The 21,287-nt window shown below is 40.9% G+C and overlaps 1 protein-coding gene across 1 annotated transcript in view; it reads left to right on the forward strand.

Annotated features, from left to right (window-relative positions):
• The window catches only part of LOC310776999 (CD166 antigen homolog), a 42,959-nt gene extending 35,543 nt beyond the window's left edge, over nt 1-7,416 (forward strand). The window contains exons 12-16 of the mRNA XM_083637233.1: nt 1,197-1,329; nt 2,075-2,104; nt 3,689-3,800; nt 4,939-5,074; nt 5,356-7,416. Coding sequence (XP_083493359.1) covers nt 1,197-1,329; nt 2,075-2,104; nt 3,689-3,800; nt 4,939-5,041 — 378 coding nt within the window. The 3' untranslated portion in view covers nt 5,042-5,074; nt 5,356-7,416. The remainder of the gene's footprint in view (nt 1-1,196; nt 1,330-2,074; nt 2,105-3,688; nt 3,801-4,938; nt 5,075-5,355) is intronic.
• Nucleotides 7,417-21,287: the final 13,871 nt, after the last annotated feature.

The raw sequence follows: 21,287 nt of genomic DNA on the forward strand, positions 1-21,287 counted from the left end.
GCATCTGTATGCACGCTGATAGCAGAACCACACAGTAAAACAGTGTGAATTGAACGTGCAGCCTTTTTTGCATTACATATGGGTTTGTGTGTGTCTGTGCATGTGCGGGCGTGCGCGTGTGTGTGTACACACATATAAATGTCTATGTATGTAGGCTGGTAACAATTCTCTATTCTCACAGAAATCTGTGTCTAACCATTGTACATTATATGTGCAAATAAACTCTTAATTGAAATAAATCTACCTAATTAATCAACATCAAGGATATGCTGACCTCATTTACTGAGTGACAGTGCATTTGGGAGAAAATGCACATTTCAGACAAAGTTTATTCTTTAGTTTATTAGTTCATGCACGACACACCCATTGGGCCAGAGTTAGCTCGACAGCTAATTTACATCTGCAGTCCCGGGCAGAAAGCTTCTTTCTTCTCTCAGTGCATGGTGTGGCATCCTTTAACGCCTATTCAGGGAGAATAATATACGACTCAAAACACTGGCTTAGAAACAGCTATTTACAAAGTACACACATCCTCTTGTATATGGAAAGGATGTGAAAAGGGTGTTGGCAGTGTGCCTTTGTGTCTGGGGTTTTCCCTCCGAGACCCCAGTGTCTCCCAAAGGCACACGCCGCTCTCTTTGTCATCCCAAGGCTGAGTGACACATAGATCCAACACCGCCCTCTAGTGGTGTGAAACAGTATTATGCACTCACTTCTGATAGAGTGCCGAAGTCCCACCATCGCGAGATTGCCCATGGGGCCTAAGGAAATGAATTCCCAATTCATTTTTCCCATTGACATTCCGTAAAATCCAGAGAAAAAGCTATATTCAGAATCACGAGAGACCACAGAACATTTCACGCGGACCAACAACAAAACAACAACTTTTTTTGTTGTGGTTTTGGTCCGGGTGAAATGTTCTATGGTCTTTCCTGATTCTGAATATAGCTGAATCACTTGGTTTGTCCAAATACAATTATTCTTTGCAAGGTTTTATGAAACATCAATGGGGGAATTAATGGGAAATTTCACTCCCTAGTCCCCATGCGGAGGGCGTGACATATCTAATGCTATGGGACAATGTACACTTTCTTCAGAATTACATACCATATAGATGTTGTTAAACCCAAGACATTGTCGACTTATGTCAAAGGAGCTACCGTACATACTAACGGATGTGTTTTTCTCATGTTCAGCTGGATGAGAGTCCCTTCGTCAATGGAAAGGTAACGCACAGGATCACTGTTGTGCCTACTGCCAATCTGACCGTCTCCTGCACGGTGTACAACGAGCTTGGCCAGGACAGCAAGGCCATCTATGTGTCATCCTGTAAGTACAAAGGGGGAGAGCGGGTGTATGGCCTTCAGCCTCCCTGCCCTTCACATGTTTCTCTAACTCCGTAATCTCGCCTTTGTTGATCTGTCCTTACTCTCTGCTCACTAACTCTCTGTCTGCATGCTGACATCACTAAGTTTAGTGATGCTTTACGTAATAATGGTTCACCTAACAATTTGAATTGTTTACTAGGGATGTAATGGAGGGCATCAGTTTACATACCTTTTTATTTGTGGAATAGATTTTGCACACTTTAAAATGGAAAGGCAGAAATAAAATCCTTTTCTGAAAGTATTATTTTTTAATATCGGTGTTGTGTTTGTCGTATGATGACCACCAAGTGAAGGTTGTACGTTACCCTCCTTTTTTATTTATCACTACATCACTGTCACTTCTCTAGCCAACCTTAATGGGCGCATGCACTCAGCTGACTTTTGGGGACACACTCCTCTCCATAACTCTTGGGGACACACTCCTCTCCACAGCTCCACAGTGCAGCTGTCAGTCTTTGCTTCCTCTCATCCCTGTGTGTTTGGGACAGCATTTCATCTACCTCTCTTCTCCCTTTACTTGGTGTGTGTGTGTATATGTTGGGATGCTGGACTCTATCCTTTCCCTCTCTGAATCGTGTTTTTGATTTGCATGCAAAAGTAGCGTAAAAGTAGCGTAGAGCTCTTTTTAGTTTTGTTGGCTTTTGCTTTTTGGTTCGACGTTAATGTTATTTTATATCTGATTTCAGTATTTGAGGAGGTGAGAATGGATAAACAAGGTAAGTTGTAGCAGTCTTTTTGCTCATAAGAAAGGGGAGAGGGGGCCTCTTTTATTGTACATTCATGCTCTTTAGAGCATTAACACCACCCAGGGCTCCTGTACTACTAAATCAATCTTTGGACAGTGTGTTGCTGGTACAGTAAATCAATCTGTGTTGCTGGTACAGTAAATCAATCTTTGGACATTGTGTTGCTGGTACAGTAAATCAATCTTTGGACAGTGTGTTGGTACAGTAAATCAATCTTTGGATAGTGTGTAGCTGGTACAGTAAATCAATCTTTGGACAGTGTGTAGCTGGTACAGTAAATCAATCTTTGGACAGTGTGTTGGTACAGTAAATCAATCTTTGGACAGTGTGTAGCTGGTACAGTACATCAATCTTTGGACAGTGTGTTGGTACAGTAAATCAATCTTTGGACAGTGTGTAGCTGGTACAGTAAATCAATCTTTGGATAGTGTGTTGCTGGTACAGTAAATCAATCTTTGGACAGTGTGTTGGTACAGTAAATCAATCTTTGGACAGTGTGTTGGTACAGTAAATCAATCTTTGGACAGTGTGTAGCTGGTACAGTAAATCAATCTTTGGATAGTGTGTTGCTGGTACAGTAAATCAATCTTTGGACAGTGTGTTGGTACAGTAAATCAATCTTTGGACAGTGTGTTGGTACAGTAAATCAATCTTTGGATAGTGTGTAGCTGGTACAGTAAATCAATCTTTGGATAGTGTGTAGCTGGTACAGTAAATCAATCTTTGGATAGTGTGTTGCTGGTACAGTAAATCAATCTTTGGATAGTGTGTAGCTGGTACAGTAAATCAATCTTTGGACAGTGTGTAGCTGGTACAGTAAATCAATCTTTGGATAGTGTGTAGCTGGTACAGTAAATCAATCTTTGGATAGTGTGTAGCTGGTACAGTAAATCAATCTTTGGATAGTGTGTAGCTGGTACAGTAAATCAATCTTTGGACAGTGTGTAGCTGGTACAGTAAATCAATCTTTGGACAGTGTGTTGGTACAGTAAATCAATCTTTGGACAGTGTGTAGCTGGTACAGTAAATCAATCTTTGGATAGTGTGTTGCTGGTACAGTAAATCAATCTTTGGATAGTGTGTAGCTGGTACAGTAAATCAATATTTGGACAGTGTGTTGGTACAGTAAATCAATCTTTAGACAGTGTGTTGGTACAGTAAATCAATCTTTGGATAGTGTGTAGCTGGTACAGTAAATCAATCTTTGGATAGTGTGTAGCTTTTACAGTAAATCAATCTTTGGATAGTGTGTTGCTGGTACAGTCAATGTTTACTCGTGGCTGCTTTGAAATGTGAAATAAACACACATTTAGAGCAGTAAGAGGAATGGAGCTGCCAGCATCCTGACAAAATTCTCTCAATGGCTCGTGAAATGAATCATGAAGGATTTCCATCACATACATTTAACTCTACAAGAGTCATAATCATTGACAGTGTGGGTGTGACCATTCATCAATGCATTTATTGAACTTATGATGCTCTTCCTTCCCCTTATTAACGTATTGATCAGGTTTTTCGTCATACTGAAAGTTGTCTTTGCATCTTTGTTTACAGACCAGTCGGATGACAGCGAGCAAACCAAGTTGGTGGTTGGACTTGTAGTTGGCCTCCTCATTGCAACTGTGCTTATAGGCCTGGCATACTGGGTGTACGTGAAGAAATCCAAGTAAGTCAATATCAACAAATCAGAATTATGTTACATTGAATATCATCTGTTTTTTAGTCAGAATCAAAATCACTCCATTTGCCAAATACAATAAATGTTAAGGAGTTGGTCTCAGTGATGTTTGTCATCTCAATCTTACTTATTAATGTTGGTCTCGACCTAGTTTCAAGATGAAGACCACGTTAGCTCACATCACAATAGGCATCAGCTCCCAGCTTAAGTCAAGCGTAATCCTAGTGTGACGTCCGTTATGACGTGTGCCTCCTGACTCATCACCCCATCCTCAATAGCCAATCAGTCCCTGTCAACATGCCAATATGACGTCGGTAATGACGTCCCTGCCGAGGCTATGGCGTGGCAGTACATATAGCCATGCTCAGCGCGTCATCGTCCTCTTTCCCTGATCCTTCACCTCTATGGTCACTGTGCCTGGGCTGATCATATCCCATCCTCTGAAGCTGTGTTTCTCCCCACCCACCTCCCCAGTCCACCACCAACGTCTTGACTCCTGAAGAATCCCCTACAGGGGGGGATTCTCTATCCTAGTCCGAGCAGATACCCTCCTCTCTCACCACAAGAAGAGAGGCATTTTACCACGGAGTCATTACGCCAAAGAACTAGTTGCCATGCTGCCATGCCATAGAATTAGTTGCCATGCCATTTCATGCCATAGAACTAATCGCCATGCCTTTCGTGAATAAAGCTTGCTTGTTAAATTGTACCCACTGGTCTCTCATGATTGAAATATAAATACAATGAGGAATACATGGCACAGGGACAAAAGCAACTCCTATTCAGTGCAACGAGACAATACAACAGACAGCAGCAGTTACACACAATATACATTCATCATTCTATCACTATGTGCAATTGTTTGTTTTATACAACTATAATGACTATAAACTGTTTTTTTTTTTTTTTACATTACATTACATTGCATTACGTCATTTAGCAGACGCTTTTATCCAAAGCGCCTAGAATAGCACATTTTGTCAACAGTAGTGAAATCAATTGTGCAACAACACTGTATACGTCAGTCGTCAGCTAATCCTTTTTTTAATGAATGGGGTATCATTTGTAGAAAGTTGTTTTAAGAAGGGTTATCAGCATGCCAAGTGACAATGCTTTATTCTAAAAGGCAAGGGAGCTGGAAGACTGGTGAAAAGGAGAATGGATCTTCTGAAGAGGAGAAGAAGCTGGAGGAAAAAGTGGAGGAAAACAGCCAAAAACCCGAGGTGTAAAGAAGCAGGAACCATCCTTTGGGAATGTGAAAGGTACAGAACAAAACACGTCACATAAACTTCCATCAGGTGCATTTCTATATAGAAATGTTTAAATAATAAAGAGACATACAAACATCTAGCAAACAACAAACAACACGTATACAGAAGGGAAATGTAAATAAGGCTTTCAGTAAATAAGGCTTAATTTCTTCATATTTTCCAGCATAAATAAAGCACAGATGTTGTGATGATTCATTTTTCAGTCTTAATTTCTCCCTCATTGATTTTCTTGTGAATAACACGGTTTTGATTCCTTCTTTCCCCCCCGACAGTGAGGAGCGATAACAAGAAGCTTTTGCACATTTCTCTTCACCTCTGTCTTTTGGGGAAAACAAGCCGAGTATTTGGATGAAGACTATTTGGATTTGGTTTCATGGAGAATTTCCCACAAAAGCATATCCACGGATACTCTATGTGATATACGGTACATAACTTGTCTGCACTACTGATACATGTGTAAACTTGTCTACTATTAGGTTTCATATCCATTAGAAGCGATTTTGGGAAACTGAGGAAATGCAAATTTTTGGGTTTGTTAGTTGATACAAGTAGAATTACTACTAGACCAGTTGCCTTTGGCCTACATTAGTCTACGTTTGTTTGTCTCTTGGACCTTCAAAAGGCTTTGGAGGGGCAGAGGGACATCGCCATCGTTACTTCTTAGTTTCATATCATCACAATCAAACAACGTCTGCCTTCAAAGTCGGTGTATTCAGTCTGTTTATTTGTGCATATGTTTCAGTTTGTTTGTCCATGCATGGAAATGTTGAAATTGAGATGAACCTGCTGAAAGGGCTAAGTTATACTCGGCATTAGATAGATGGTAATATGATTTACGGGTTATTATAAGGCATATTTCCCCTAGCGTTGCAGGAAATAGGCGATGTGCCAGAAAATTATTTGATGATACATACTTTTTGTTTCTTTGTTTGTCTGTACCTCTTTGCGAAGCAGCGGGAGAGAAACTTACAGACGCTCAGTTCATTCTGCCTGTCTCTTGTCATTATGTAGATCGAACATTATCACCAAGACACAGGTAGATTTTTGAAAGAATCTAAGTCATAACATTTTTATTGGCATTAGTTTGATTGCACAGATTGTATTACATATACAGTCATTCTCTTCTTTCATACTTTTCCTTGATGAGAAATTCTTAAAAGTGTAGGCGCGAAAAAGATGTCATTTTTTAGGCTAGTGATAAGCGTGTTAGTGAAATTCTCAGTTGGTGCACAGTCCTATTCTGAGGTATGAATCATTTCTCATATAAGTATAGCTTCATTTGTAATTCGTGAGCACACAGAGGAACTTGCTTGGAAGATAGCTTTCATGATATACTTGCCTTCTTTTGAAAATCTACCTGTAATTGCTTCAGATGTGCACTAGGGTTTATGTTTTTCATGTCAAATTTGTGTAGATATGATGGAAGATACGCAGCTGTACACAATTTTGGTCAGGGTCATGTATGAGCATTTACTAAATCTGAAAATGTATCAGACCAGGATGTAATTGTGAAGTTTGTGATTTTCCTTTTTCTTTTTGCTATTTATATTGTTCAAGATTAGAAATCCTGTTAGGCAAAATCATTCACAAAATCAATAACTGTCACTGTAGACTGAAAAATTGATAACAGTTACTTGCAGACTTGACGGAAAGTAATTCAGTTCTGAGTCATTAGTAGGTTGCTCATAACCTGACGCTGCCAGATGGATGGGTTTGTTTCACATTCTTCACAAACAAAGGTGTGTGTCTTTTTGTGAAAACAATACCGCCCCCATCTGGCAGAGTCAGGTTAGGTTGCTCAGCGTTCTGGTTGAATATTAGATTCAGCATGTGATAATGTCAGACTTTCAAGCTGCTGTTTGTTCCCTACGTTGTGTAAAACCATCAAATTGGAAAGATGACCAAAGAAAGTGAACATTGCCATGCAAGTATTGTAAATATTTGACATTTGTTTTTGTACTTTTGTTTAAAATAAAGTGTACATTTGGAAAGGTTATGTCCACAGAATGTTATGTTGTTATCTTTGTCATTAATGAAGCCTTGATAGCCTTATTCAGTCTGTTTTCCATTACTCAGTCAATGGCACATCATTGCTCATCTTTGAAATAAACAAAAAGGCAACCCCAGATTTTATATACGGTATTATTATTTACATTATATAACCTTTGTGCACCATTGGGGAGGGATTCCATCCTTGTGAAAATTCGTATTACGCAAATTCGTGCATCAGTCCGAAGTGTATGGAATTTGGCCCCATACGTGTATGACCTTGGAATTGTCAAAAAAGAAAGAGGGGGAAATGGCAGTTGGTGAAAATTGCATGGCCTCAATGTCTTATGTCTGCATTTATCATTGGTTTTAATGATTAAAAAAACATTTGTGCATAAAAGCATGAATTCTCTGATGTTAGGCATTCATCCTGGAGTCAAGGCTTCAAATTTGTATTTTTTACTGTCTGACTATCTTCCACCATTTCCCCATGTTTGGCATAGGGATCGATTGATTTCATGTCGTTTAAATGAAATATTTGAGATCCCAGGCTCTGATACCCCCCACCCCAAAGAAATGCATTTATGGGATGGAAAATAACTCACTTTTTGTGATTTTTAAACTATAAAAGAAAACGATGATGTAAACAAACTGGCATTTAAATGGTTAAAATTAGGGTTAGGGTTAGAATTAGTAGGAATGAAATGTTTGTACCTCAGGGGAGGAGGGATGTTACTAATGAAGAAAAAAGGAAAAAAAGTGTTTTGACCTTTGAATCTTGCACACCTTACCTTAGAACAAGTGTACAAAGAATTCCGATGGTGCACAAGGATTTTTTTTATTGTTATTATTTGCTTTTCTTTCATAACATTCACAGGAAACTTGGGATAATGAGGAAAACAATGTCAGTCAATTGCTTGAATGAACTGTTTCATCCTTGTTATAGAATGGAATTTCACCACTCCTCATCTGCTTTATAATGATTCAAACAGCTTATATAAACCAAATGAATGGAAACCATGAGCCAGAAATATGTCTTATGAAAGTATATTTAAAGCCATAACATTCTCCTATAAACTGCATTATAGGAGTGACTGAATCTCAATGTACCATCTGATCAATGTACGGAGTCCAAATATTCAGTAGCGATTGACAGTTTGACACATGCTTTATAGGCAGAGAGAAACAGAGAGAGGAGGGGAGAGGAATGTGTGAAACAATCCTCGTTGAAGCTTGGTAACCTTGTTTTTCACTAGAATTCGGAGTAGGGCTGTCACTTTTTATTCGAAATTCGAATTTAACTTCGAATGTGGGGGAGGAGGGCATGTTCGAATGTATAATAGACCTGTTCGATTTTTATTTTTTATTTTTTTATTATTATTATTATTTTTTTTAATTAACCAAAATTAACGAACTGCTGCTTGCTGGTAATGTTAATCCCATGTCGCGTTAGCCTCTTCTGAGAAAGATTGTCTCCAGGGTCTGAAAAGTTGTCTCGAGTTGGATGCAGCCAAAAAAAAAAAAAAAAAAAAAAAAAAATATATATATATATATATATATATATATTTTAATTAACCAAAAAACTTCGAATATATTCGAACATTTTGCGGGCAATTAAAGTTCGTTCGAACTTTATTTTGGGAAAAAGTGACAGCCCTAATTCGGAGTGGGTAGAGACAGTTGAAAAAGGAGAATTTTCTATACACAATTCACGAATAAACATTGAATTCTTAATCTAATTATGGAATTAAATTAGATTTTAAAAAGTGTAACATCCCAAATGGCAGTAGACATCCATATAGATGTATAGACTTTAGATTAGAATGTTTTCACACGTTATAGAAATTATGCTAAATGGTAGTTTCAGCCACTCAAATGTCAGGTTTGAACTACAGGCAACATGTGCTTTTAGAGACAAGTGATGAAAACTACTGCCTCTGAACACAGCTGATCAGAAGAAGTAGCCTAACTTACACTTTCTGGAGTTTGCTGAAGGAAAAACAAGGATGTTACTACAATAGATAGTAGTATCAGTATAGTATACAAAATCAAAAGGATGCCATCTATAAATTTATATGACAATTGGCTTCATAGTAAAAAAAAAAAAAAAAAGCTGACAAGGCTGAGTTAGATTTGAATGGGAAGGTTGAGGTCTGAAGTAGCATTTCAGGGGAGGTGGAGTGTTGATAGCAACTTGAGTACAGCCGCTATGAACAAAATGGACTCCATGGGTTTAAGTACACTTTAAAATAGGGGCAAGTTGCGCTTTTAATCATTTCATCAGATTGCAATTTGTTGGATTTAATTTACTGCCTGTATCACTGCAGAAGCTTTAACACAGTGTCATAATGTAGCCTACAGCATAATGTAGATGCCATTACATTCTCTGACCTACCAGCCCATGGAGTGGAGGAGACACCTTCAACATGAGCAGTGAGCACCTTCAAAAGCAATAGGGCAGAAGCATGTTTGATCTGATGATGCATGTTGGGCTATGCAGGCCTTTGTACATTGGGGCATGCAACCTGACAAAAATGAAACTAAATCTAAGTCAAATTGACTGTATTGATTGATTGATTGATTGCTTTATTGCAGACTCATGGTCCATAGAAAAAACATACATACATAAATACATAGATACACACAAATCACATAAAAAAATATACATTTCACTTTAAGAAACAACTGGTCAAATAATTAAAATAAATTCATATGCAGGCTTTTAAGCCAATGTGCCCTGAGACTGGACGTATATCGAGTGCAGCTCTTGACTGGGTTAGTGAGAGCCACAATTATGCTGTTTCCAGACACATCCAGTCTACACATAAATTTGTACATGAGATTCCTAAGTACTGCCTGAAATGTGTTAACTCGTGCAGTAACAAACATCTCACTCGCACTGCACCATCGAGGTCTCTTGAGAATTATCCTCATAGCATCATTATATGCCACTTGTAGTTTCTGCAGGCTTGCTTTTTTGTAACTTGACCACAAGTGGGCAGTGTAAAGCGGAGTACAATAGGCTCTGAACAAAGTCACCTTTACATCATACGAACACATACTGAACTTACGTGCAAGGGTGTTTGCTTGTGCATACATTTGGCGGCACTGTCTATAAATATCATCATCATCAGTCATGTGTTCTGTGATAATATGTCCAAGATACTTTACCTTGCTGTTTACACAGAGATCATTATTGGACAACTTAAAATCAGGAAATATCTGATGCTTGTCCTCTTTGGTTCTACTGATTAATATGACACTCTTGCTGGCATTGTATTTTATATCATTTTCCAAGCCATACTCGGTGCATATTGCAAGGAGCTGCTGAAGACCAGCGCTACTCGGGCTGAGGACGGCCAAGTCATCTGCGTACATCAGATGGTTCACCAATGTATCGCCAATCATGCACCCAGTCTTACAGGCATTCAGTCTCTTGGACAGGTCATCAACATAAAGATTGAACAGAACAGGGGACAAAATCCCTCCCTGCCTGACCCCATTGCTTACCCTAAATGGGCCAGATACACTATCTCCCCATTTCACCTGCATAGTTTGGTTGGCATACCAGTACACTAGAATCCTTACCAAGTATCCAGGCACACCTCTTTCTCTCAACTTTGTAAATAGTTTACAGTGGTTAACCCGGTCAAAGGCTTTGGAAGCATCAATAAAACATATAAACACAGATGAGTTCAGGCCTTTGTATTTGTTCACAATCTCCTTCAGTGCATAAACACACAGGTCAGTGCCATGTTTGGCTTTAAAACCAAACTGGTTATCTGTGGAGTGGATACACTCATTGATTTTATCCAAGATAATTAATTCAAGGACTTTAGATAGGATGCTAGCAAGAGCTATAGGCCTGTAGTTATCTAGGCTACTTATTTTCCCACTTTTGTCCTTGACAACAGGTACTAATAAGACAGAAAGCATTGAGTCAGGCAACAGGCCATGGACCATAAACCCAGTAAAGCATAAAGAGAGAAGAGGAGCTGTTCTCAGACTGGCATATTTGAGGTGTTCGGCTGAAATGTGATCAAGACCACTGGCTTTGTTATCGGATATCTTGATCATAGCTTGATACACTTCATGAGACATAATCACAGACACATCATCAGACACAGTATCTGCCTTGTACAGGTCACTTTTAAGACAGTTAAATAAGTAACTATAGTGCTGTCTCCATATCTCTGCAATGTTGTGTGATCCAGATGTTCCATCTACAGTACAAGGTAAAGGTGCTTTACATTTGTTAAGGACCCTTACTTCTTTCCAAAAATTAGCAGCATTATTACATAACAATTTCTTGGCCATGGAGTCAGCCCTCATGGCTTGTTCGTTTTTTGTAATATAGCGAATAGCATACTTGTACCTTGCATTAGTGAGTAGCTTATGCTCCAGCACATGCCCTTGTCTGGGTCTGCCTGCAGAATCCCATGATTCATAAGCTTCTCTGGCTTCAGCTTGATACCCGATTACATACTCACTCCAACCAGGTCTGACCTTATATTTCTTATTTTCCTTGTAAAAAGGTTTACTGCCTTCATGTAGAGCATCCACTATGCTATTATACATGGAACACAGAGCTCTTCCATGCTCCTCATCCTTACAGTTAACATCTCTGCACATAGCTGCATCTTTACATACATTAATATTGCTTAACAAATCATCAGTACGAGCATAATACGTTAAAAAATCATCCTTTGTGAGGGATGTCCAGTCAATTTTCTTTTTATTTTGACTACTGTCTCTCACTACCGCAGGTAGGAGATCTATGTCTAGTGCCATTGCAAATGGTATGTGATCAGTTATTGATGTGCCATACAAAATGTCCATACTCCCCAGTGTTCTTCACAAAGACACATCAATTCATCTTAAACACATATATTTTCATAGAGGTCAGAACAGGGTCATCTGCTCATTTGCAGATTGAGCTGGGGGTTCATAGTGCCATAGGGTGTTTTCATATTAGGTATGATTGCTTTGTACCATGCCTGAGTACGATCCCCCCCTTCCATGCCCCCGCTGCTCATCTTTCACATTAGTAATGTTCCTTACCCGAGTACTTCACATCAGGGCCCCGGGCCCCATCTGAGTACACTTGACCCCCAGTTGAATCTATTTGATAGTGTATTTCCCCCCCGCTACAGTAGTTTTCACACCTGATGCGAACCATAAGTACACATGAGCATTATACTCGAGACTCCCTTTTCAATAGTTATTCCCTTTAACCAGCTCCCACTCAGCTTATTGGCCTCTGTGTCACAATGGCCAGTCTCCCAAAATGAAATGAAAACAGAAATGTAATTGTTTCAGTCAGAATCCAGGCAGTCACCTTCGACCTCAACATCCGGCAGTCTGCAAAACACAAAATAAAGATGGGCTTCTGCTGCCATCCTCTGGTCAATTAGCATAACAGGCAGGAGTGAGTCATGGCAATACACAGGTTTGTAGAACATAGCCTCATTTTGCTCTGGGCACAGAGACTGTACTAATATTTTCAGCCAAGCTAAGCTGCCTTTAATATAGCATGGGGGGGTTACAATATCCCCACCTCATAAGAATTCTACTGTTCTTATCACATCACTGATACAGTAGCAGGGTCATTTTTCAGAGATGTGCAGCGAAGCATAATAGTGTGAGTTGAGTTCCAAAGCTTTTCAGTACTTTCACTGCTGTTGACCTTTCTGAAAACACTTTGTTTGGGTAGTCCAATATTGATACTCAACTACAGTGCACTCCTCCTATAGTGATCACTTTGGGAAGGGTCAAATTGTTCACTATAAGCAGATGATCATTATGACTGATTATTATTTTTATTTATTTTTTCTCATGCAGATTACCATCTAATTGATTTGTATATGTATTACATGAATACAGTACATATAAAGTATGTACTTTATATGTGTATTTATTTTATATAAAATCCATACAGTAAGTTAGGCCTCCAGCTGTTTCAAACACAGCAGTCTCACATAGACAGAGCCACACTATAACCGTGATCACTATAAGCAGATTCCACTGCATAGAAAAGTAGATGTTCGACAAAGTGTCACTATTGCACCGGTATACGTAAACCAAATCCTAACTGACCCATCTACATTAACCCCACCTTTAAGATTAACCCCACAGCACTGAATTTAATATCTATGCATGTAGACTACCGTTCACACAGTTATGAGTATCACTTGAAACTTAGTAGACTTTCAGTGATACATTATAATCATTTGATAGGAAGTTGAAAATCAACATTGGATCCTTTCTCACTATTCATTTCCTACTGGGATCTTGGAGTGATCATGTGATCACTAGTGATCATGCAGGAGATGAGGGAATGAAGCTTATCTTTATTTCACAGAATAACCTATTTGGAAGTAGCCAGGTAACTTTGGATGCTTGATTTAGTTCAAATAGAGTCTCCATAAACTCATTAAAGGTGAGAAATCAAAATCAAAATGTCTGCCTACTTAGGTCAGTTTGGAGATAGGCATACTCAGAGCAATCTAGTAAGAGAGTGGCAGCAGCGGAGGTCCAAAATGCGTGACATGTAGCCAATGAATAGCCAGGAAGGGGGCTTGCGCTACGTTTGAATGCATAAAATAAAGCTGATAATATACAATTTGATTCTTTAAACGTCTGATCCTTTCAAAGTACATCACACGGTCAATTTTGCCACAACTCGACAGCGCTGCTTAACCCAGAACCCTACTTCCAGGAACTTTTGTGAGGTAAAAAAAAACTGGTCCATTGGAGTGAATGGAGATGTCGCAAACTCTTCTATTATACAGCTCTGGCATGGGCCTACTGACATTCAAAAACTGCAGGAAACAAAGTGCACACCTGTTGCTAATGAGGTGTGTACTATGTTATTTATTGCTTCTTAGTTCTTCTCTTTATCCCCCCCCCCCAATTGTATGAAATTATAACAAAATAAAGTTTTATTTGTTTATAAATGAGGGATTCTAACTGAGTCATTCTCCCCACAAGGAATGACATGTATGGCACTCTGGGCTTTAGGGCGTCTCTTACATGGACATCAATGAGGGTTTTCATTTTCAGTCTGAGAAGGCAGTTTGACAAAATATGTGTTAAACAAAGACATGTTCAGATTGAAAACCATAAAATATTATTCACACTTTTTACAAATTGAGTCAGTACGATACTCACATGTAGTTAATCAATAATGGTTTCTGAACATTGTAATGCTTAATTCAATATTCTGACCTTTGATACAAGGCTTATAGACTTACTGTTTAGAGTGTATTTCCTCAAATTAGTTGTCCTGTTGTTTCGGACATGAGATGTATCACTACACCACTGTGGGAATTCCCCAACAAAACACTCCTACATTGTATCATGATGTTGTAACATGCTTATGATAACAGTGTAACAGTAGTCTCGCTGGCCAGTCTCCTCTCCCTTCCGTCCGAGGAGTCTGGCGCCGCAGGTCTCCATAACTGGGATAAACCCTCCCCCGCTCTACTCTGCTCTCCCATTCGAGGCGTCGGTTTCGGGGAGAGGAGGCTGGCCAGCAAGACTAGTGTAACAGTGATCTTCACAACGTGCCTGTCCCAATGATGAGCCATGAAGTCACTGGTGTGTAGTGTATAGGAAACGGGAGAAGACACAATCCCTGAGGTGATCAAGTGGAAGATGAGGCATTATTTACTTTCACCCTCTGAGAACATGTTCAAAAATAATGTAGAATTCAACATGAACATTTAATGCTAAATCACACATGTTCCTAGACTTTCCAGATGTTTGTACATAAATTTGAGTAGGGTTCACACATCTTTCTCACCTGTCTCATAGGTGAACTGGATGTTGTCTATAGTGATGTTTGATGTCATTATTGGGAATCTGTTTCTTTGCTTTAAAAAATGCTAGATTGATTCCATGGCCTGGAATTTACTGTTGTTCTAGTCACAGTGTAAAGTTCAAAGCTTTCCATTTCGCCCTCTTTGGCGACACCTATGAAAATGAGTAACTAGTAGGGGTGTCACGATACACTCAGTTCACGATACGATACAATACACGATATTGGGTTCACGATAACGATACGATACGATATTTTAACAATATTTTTTTGCGATCGATTTGTAAGTTGAGGGGGCATCCTCCACGCTAATTTGAGTAATTTCACCATTTTCATCCTCCGTGTCTGTAACGTCCCTCGTCTGTTCAAACAAAGCAATGAAAAGGAGAGCGAGCATGCAATGAGATGCAGATCAGTGCCACCATGTTCAGCTTTTTTTTCTCACGATATGAGATTTCATCTCAACGATACATATTGTCACGTTTTGATATCGCGATATATTGTGGGACGCTATATTGTGACATCCCTAGTAACTAGTACTAGTAGTAATAAGTTGCACCTACCTCATGCACATAACCCCCCCCCCCCAACACACAAACACAAACACACACACACGCATGCACGCACGCACGCACGCACGCACACACACACACGCGCACACACACACACACACACACACACACACACACACACACACACACACACACACACACACACACACACACACACACAGATCTAAGGGGAAAGGTGGTAACTGTGCAATAACTGTGTAATGACTGTCCCAAAGCTGTCTCAATAAATCAATAACTGTGCAATTACTGTCCCATAGCTTTGCTCATATAGATGGATAAACAAGCGTGCGATATCTGACTTATAGCCTTGTTTACAATACAGCATGGTTTACATATTTCTTGCAGGAGCTATGGAAACTGCCTCCAGTGAGAAGAGACCTACCACCACCACTACTACTACTATTAGTCCTGTTCTTATTACAGCTGCTACTGTTACTACTGTTGTAACTGTGCATTACTATTACTATTACTATGCTCTTAATTTTTGTAGTTGTTAATGGTATCATTATTACTGCCATCACTCTCTCTCTCTCTCTCTCTCTCTCTCTCTCTCTCTCTCTCTCAAACCAACTGCTCATGGCAGAGGAACGCCCACCAAGAGCCAGGTCTGCTCAAGGTTTTCTTCCCTGTTAAAGGGGTCTTTTCCTTGGTAATTGTTTCAATTGCCACATGAAATCGCCAGTGCATGTGAGAATTGATTCAATTGTTGGGTCTAAAATAAAGAGCCTGGTCTTCTCCCTGCTCTATTTTGTAAAGCGCCTTGGGATAACTTTTGTTATGATTTGGCGCTATATAAATATAAAATTGATTGATTGATTGATTGACTTACATACATGAACATCTTTGAGATGATAAAATGTGGAGCACACGGTATTAGACCGCTGCTCAGCACACAACCTCAAGAACATCAGTGATTATCTGGCCCTGGACTTTAACCACTTTCATTTTATCCCTCGAAAACGTTGCTGAAACATTGTACAAGGCGCACCTGTCACACTCTTTCTACACCTGTCTACCAGAAGCCCTAGACTTGCCATCCCCCATCTGTCCACCAGAGGCCCTCGGCCTTTCCCCCTTGTGTGCTCCTCCCCCAGCCTGCTGTTCCCTCCACACCTGCCCTGCATGTACCTTTGTTAGCCCTGCACTGCTATTGAGATTCCCCCTCCAATCCAACATGTTCTCAGTCTGCTGCTTTGTCACACAACTTGTGCGCCGGAAGTTAACACGCTTGGACGTGCACAGTACCCTTGTGTGCCATGTTTGGATGCACACGGGCGCACCTGGTTGGGGTGATCGAGGCACAGGGCAACAAGGGGGGTTGGGGTTAGCCAAAGGTCAGTGATGCCTTGGAGTTGGGGTGAGGCATGGGGTGAGGGACAGGGGGTGAGGGTGTTTAGGTTTAGGTACTGGTAACCACTTAGTTGGGGTTAGGGTTTGGTTACGGTGCAGGGCTCAAGGGGATGGAGCCCCCTCCCCACACTAGATAGCTGCAGCCCCCAACCCACAGCCGAAGGGTTCAGCCTCCAGCCTTGGTCAGAATTCTCTGTCTGGTTTCCAAGAAATCAAGGTGCCGTGTACGTCAACATCCAACACACAAGGTGCATGACAAAGCGGCAATGTTAGTTGACTAATTAGCTCTCCTTATTTCTCCCCGCTCACCAGATGTCCCTCATGTTGTTACTTCTGTATTTTGTCTCCAATTCTGCAGTCCAGACATGAGAGTCCGGTCCTGCACTCCAGATGCCGGTTGTTCATCCTGCATCCTGCCCCGACCTGCAGCCAAATCTTCGGCTACATTCCCTGAGTCCCAGCTTCTCAACCTCCTGAGTGGACCAGGCTTTTTTGCCAATCTCCCGGGCCAGCCTTCGTAACCGAACTCCCGTGTGACCCAGCATTCGTCGCCAGCCCCCTGAGCGATCCTGGGACTTCATCGCTGGCCCCCTGAGTAATCCCGCCTTCGTTGCGACCCCTCGAGTGGTCCTATCTACACTGCCGCCATCCAGAGCGGTTCCGCCTACTTCGCCAGCAGCTAGGCCAAACGCCGGAGCTGCATCATCTTCATCACCAGCACCCAGGCCGTCGACTGAGGTTTTCTGCTCCATCCCAGGTCAGCACCCAGGCCAACTACCTGAGGTTTCTTGCTCTGCCCTTGTCCAGCATCTTGCCTCCGGATCCCTCCTCCAGACTCCCTCCACCCACCCTGATTGGTGTCCCTGTTCAGCTTCTTGTGACATCTGGGATCCATCCACAATCTTGCTGTCCAGATGCCATTCTGCACCTGTCCACCAGAGGCCCTTGGACTTGCCATCCCCATTCTGTAGCAATAATTTTTGAGTCTGCATATAGAATTACTGCACAGGGCAGACATCCACTTTCAAGTGAGTCACAGAAATGAATGTAACTCAAAGAGCCACAATACTGACACGGGCCACCACAAAATCAAAAGTTGGCCAGTTTGCAGAAATTGCTCTTAAGTGATCAGCAGAGACTAATCAGGCCGGCGCCCACATGCTTTTCTATCCCATCTGATTGTGTGAGAGAGTAAAAGCAGAGTTGTTTTGGACTCAAATCGAAAAGCGAGATTAAAATTCAACAAATTTGCTCCAAACTTGCATGTTTGTAACCGTGTGTGTAAAAAGTAACTTGACACTTTTAATCAGAGCTGTGTGAACCTGCCCAACACTATTAGGAAATTAACATGGGGCATTTTTAACTGCCCGAGTGACATCACTTCCAGGTGACCTCTTAGGTGACTTCTTAGGTGACTACATCTAAAGGCCCAATTATACTCTACGTTAAAGACGGAGACAGAGACGGACAGAGACTTTTCTGCATTAATTTCGTGCATATTTCTGTCCGTTCTCTGAAAGCTTACGGATACACATGAAAAGGAGCAGAACCACACACACACTCACATTTGACTCTCTACTGCCCACTGGTGGATGTATTGCTTAACATGATACCAACATGAAAGACACATGGAAGTATGTGTGGGCAGTAACAATTACACCGTTGGAAACGGACGCATTTTCATTTTTGTATGAAAATGGCGTATAATTGGGGCTTTAGGTGACATCTTAGGTGACTACATCTCAACTACCTGATGACATCACAGTCGAGCAATTGCGTGACATAATTTCCAGTTGAGTGACATCACTTCACACACACACACCCTCTTCCTTGTTGCCTCGATCCAGACCTAAATCCAGACCCAGAACTCGGGTGACATCACAATTGAACAATTGCAAATGCATTCAATACACTTACACACACAACTGTCCGACTGACATCACTTCCGTCACAAATTGTGACTAAGATCACAGTTGCTCGAGTGACAGAGTGAAGATCATCAAGGACACATACCACCCCCACAACAGCCTGTTCTCCCTGTTACCCTCAGGGAGGAGATACAGGGTCCCAAAAGCACGAACAAATCGCCTGAGGGACAGTTTCTTCCCGCAGGCCACGAGACTCCTTAACACACACAAATAAACAATCATGTAGCAGCTGCTACCATTACATATGATAATTATGCCTATGTTATTTGCACCTGTGCAAACAGAATGTTTAATCATGTTTTAAGGGGTCTACGCTAGAAAAGAAAAGGAAAAGTTTACTGTTATTGCTTGTTGTTCTCTTGTTTTACTGCATCTATATGCCCTGTTTTTGCACTGTTATACTGTTATTTGCACTATGTTGTAACGGAGCCTACAGCACAAGAATTTCACACGTGATACTTGTACTACGGAGTGACAATAAAAAATAAAAAATAAAAATCTTGAATCTTGAATCTTGACATCACAGTCGAGCAATAGATTGTTTTCGACCACGTGATTTGGATGACGTCTGTGTGACGTCTGAGGGGCAGCTCTCCCAGAGCTACTATGGAGAATGGAGGAAAGCGAGTATGCAAATGGTCAATGGTCTTGCCCTGGTCGCCATCTTGATGTGACATCACCTGAAAACAACCTGTTGCGTGACATCACTTCCAGGTGAGTGACAGCACTTGCCAGATCTCACGAGACTACATCTCGTGGTCCTACACAGGAGCACAAGATGGATTCGCCCGGGTGACTTTTCAGGTGACTACACACAAAGTCACTTATAGAAGTTGTGATTGATCAAACATATCTTTGAAGTGGCAACAGGCCTGAATTGGGTCATGATGGTTTGTCATTTTTAAAAAGTGTGTCCCCAGAAAAAAGTTTGGGGAACACTGCGCTAGACTGTAACAGTGCTTGCGCATGTGATTTTATTTGCGTGTAGCCTGCTCTCTGTCACCTGGCTACTCGCGGTGCTGCAGCTTGATTGGGTGTCTTGCTGTCTTTCCTTCTTGAATTGGTCAATTTCAAAGTGGCTCCGATCACCTCCAAAACGTGCAGAAACGCTTTTCAGGGTCTGGAATCAATCTGGTGAAATACAGCAATATTTTGTAGGATTGGAGAGCTGTGTGTGTGTGTGTGTGTGTGTGTGTGTGTGTGTGTGTGTGTGTGTGTGTGTGTGTGTGTGCGCGCGCGCGCGTGTGTCCGGAGTTGCAAGGTGCATCGTTGCTCTGATCACCTCCAAAATTAGCAGAAACACTTTTCTGGAATGAATCTGGGAATTCTTCGCATTACGGATAAAAATAGCGATTGTTAAATTGAATAATAGTTGTCTCTTTGCCATTGTTTTCTCTATAATTCTGCTTTCAGAGCTAGTTAGGCTTCTAAATAAAGTTATTATATTATTACTTGTTATTGAGTATTAAGTTATTACTAAAAAAAACAATAATCGAATCAGGCAATTATGAAATATGATAACTTGTAGGCTTACGCAAATTTGTGTTCAGCATGATAATCTTCACAAACGTGAATAACTTAAGTGAAATTCCCATTCTAAAACCCCATAGACTTTTCCACTGATGAACCAAATGGCGGCGATTTCTGGATAAGCCTACAAAAATACATCATCCCTGCAGTACCCTATTACTGTTGATGATGTCATACCCACTGATGATGTCATGCCACACAATTGTCCGAATGGTGACCAGAGTGATGACATCATTGTCATCATCTAGACAGTCAAAGGCAGTCTAACTAATAGACATTGTGACATCAGTGATGATTGACATTGTATGTAGACTGTTATCAGTGATGTCACTCAAGCAATTGTGATGTCAGTCTGACATCACTGATGATGTCACAATGTCTATGACATCATCAGTGATGTCATAGACTGAATGATGAAGACTACAGAAGGGGCACAGGCATTGGCATGAGTTTGTTCACACACACACACACACACACACACACACACACCACATGCACACGTGCGTGTCCACACCCACACACACAAAGTGTGCCCATGGCGCATCGGCTCCAGAGTCTCCACCCTAGAAATTGAGTGCTTATACAGAATAACAATCTATAAGTCAATTTTGGTTATTAATCTTCAGATCAACATATTAATAAAGACAACAAACAAACATGCAAACAGATTAAAATGTAAAATATATAAACCAGAAATGAAACCTGTCACATGTTCTAGGAATAGGCTACATAGTGGAGACTGCAGAGGTAAATTTGGACTGTTGAAGCCTACAGTCGCTGGTAGACTAAACACGGCGAAGACAGACAGGGACAAACAAGGAGGACAACGCCAGAGTTATGAGAATATCCTCCTGTTGTAACTCTGGGCAGTAGATTTTATTCGTCATTGGTACATCCGGGTACTTTATTTTTTTGATTGACAGTTGCCATGGCAACAAGCTAGAGCATCGCCATTTTGTCAGAAGGTTTTTTTCCCCCCAGCTCAGTCTTTTCAAATGTTCTCCCTTCCCGCCGGA

This window comes from Poromitra crassiceps (assembly GCF_964638095.1).
Source record: "Poromitra crassiceps genome assembly, chromosome: 5".
NCBI lineage: Eukaryota > Metazoa > Chordata > Actinopteri > Beryciformes > Melamphaidae > Poromitra > Poromitra crassiceps.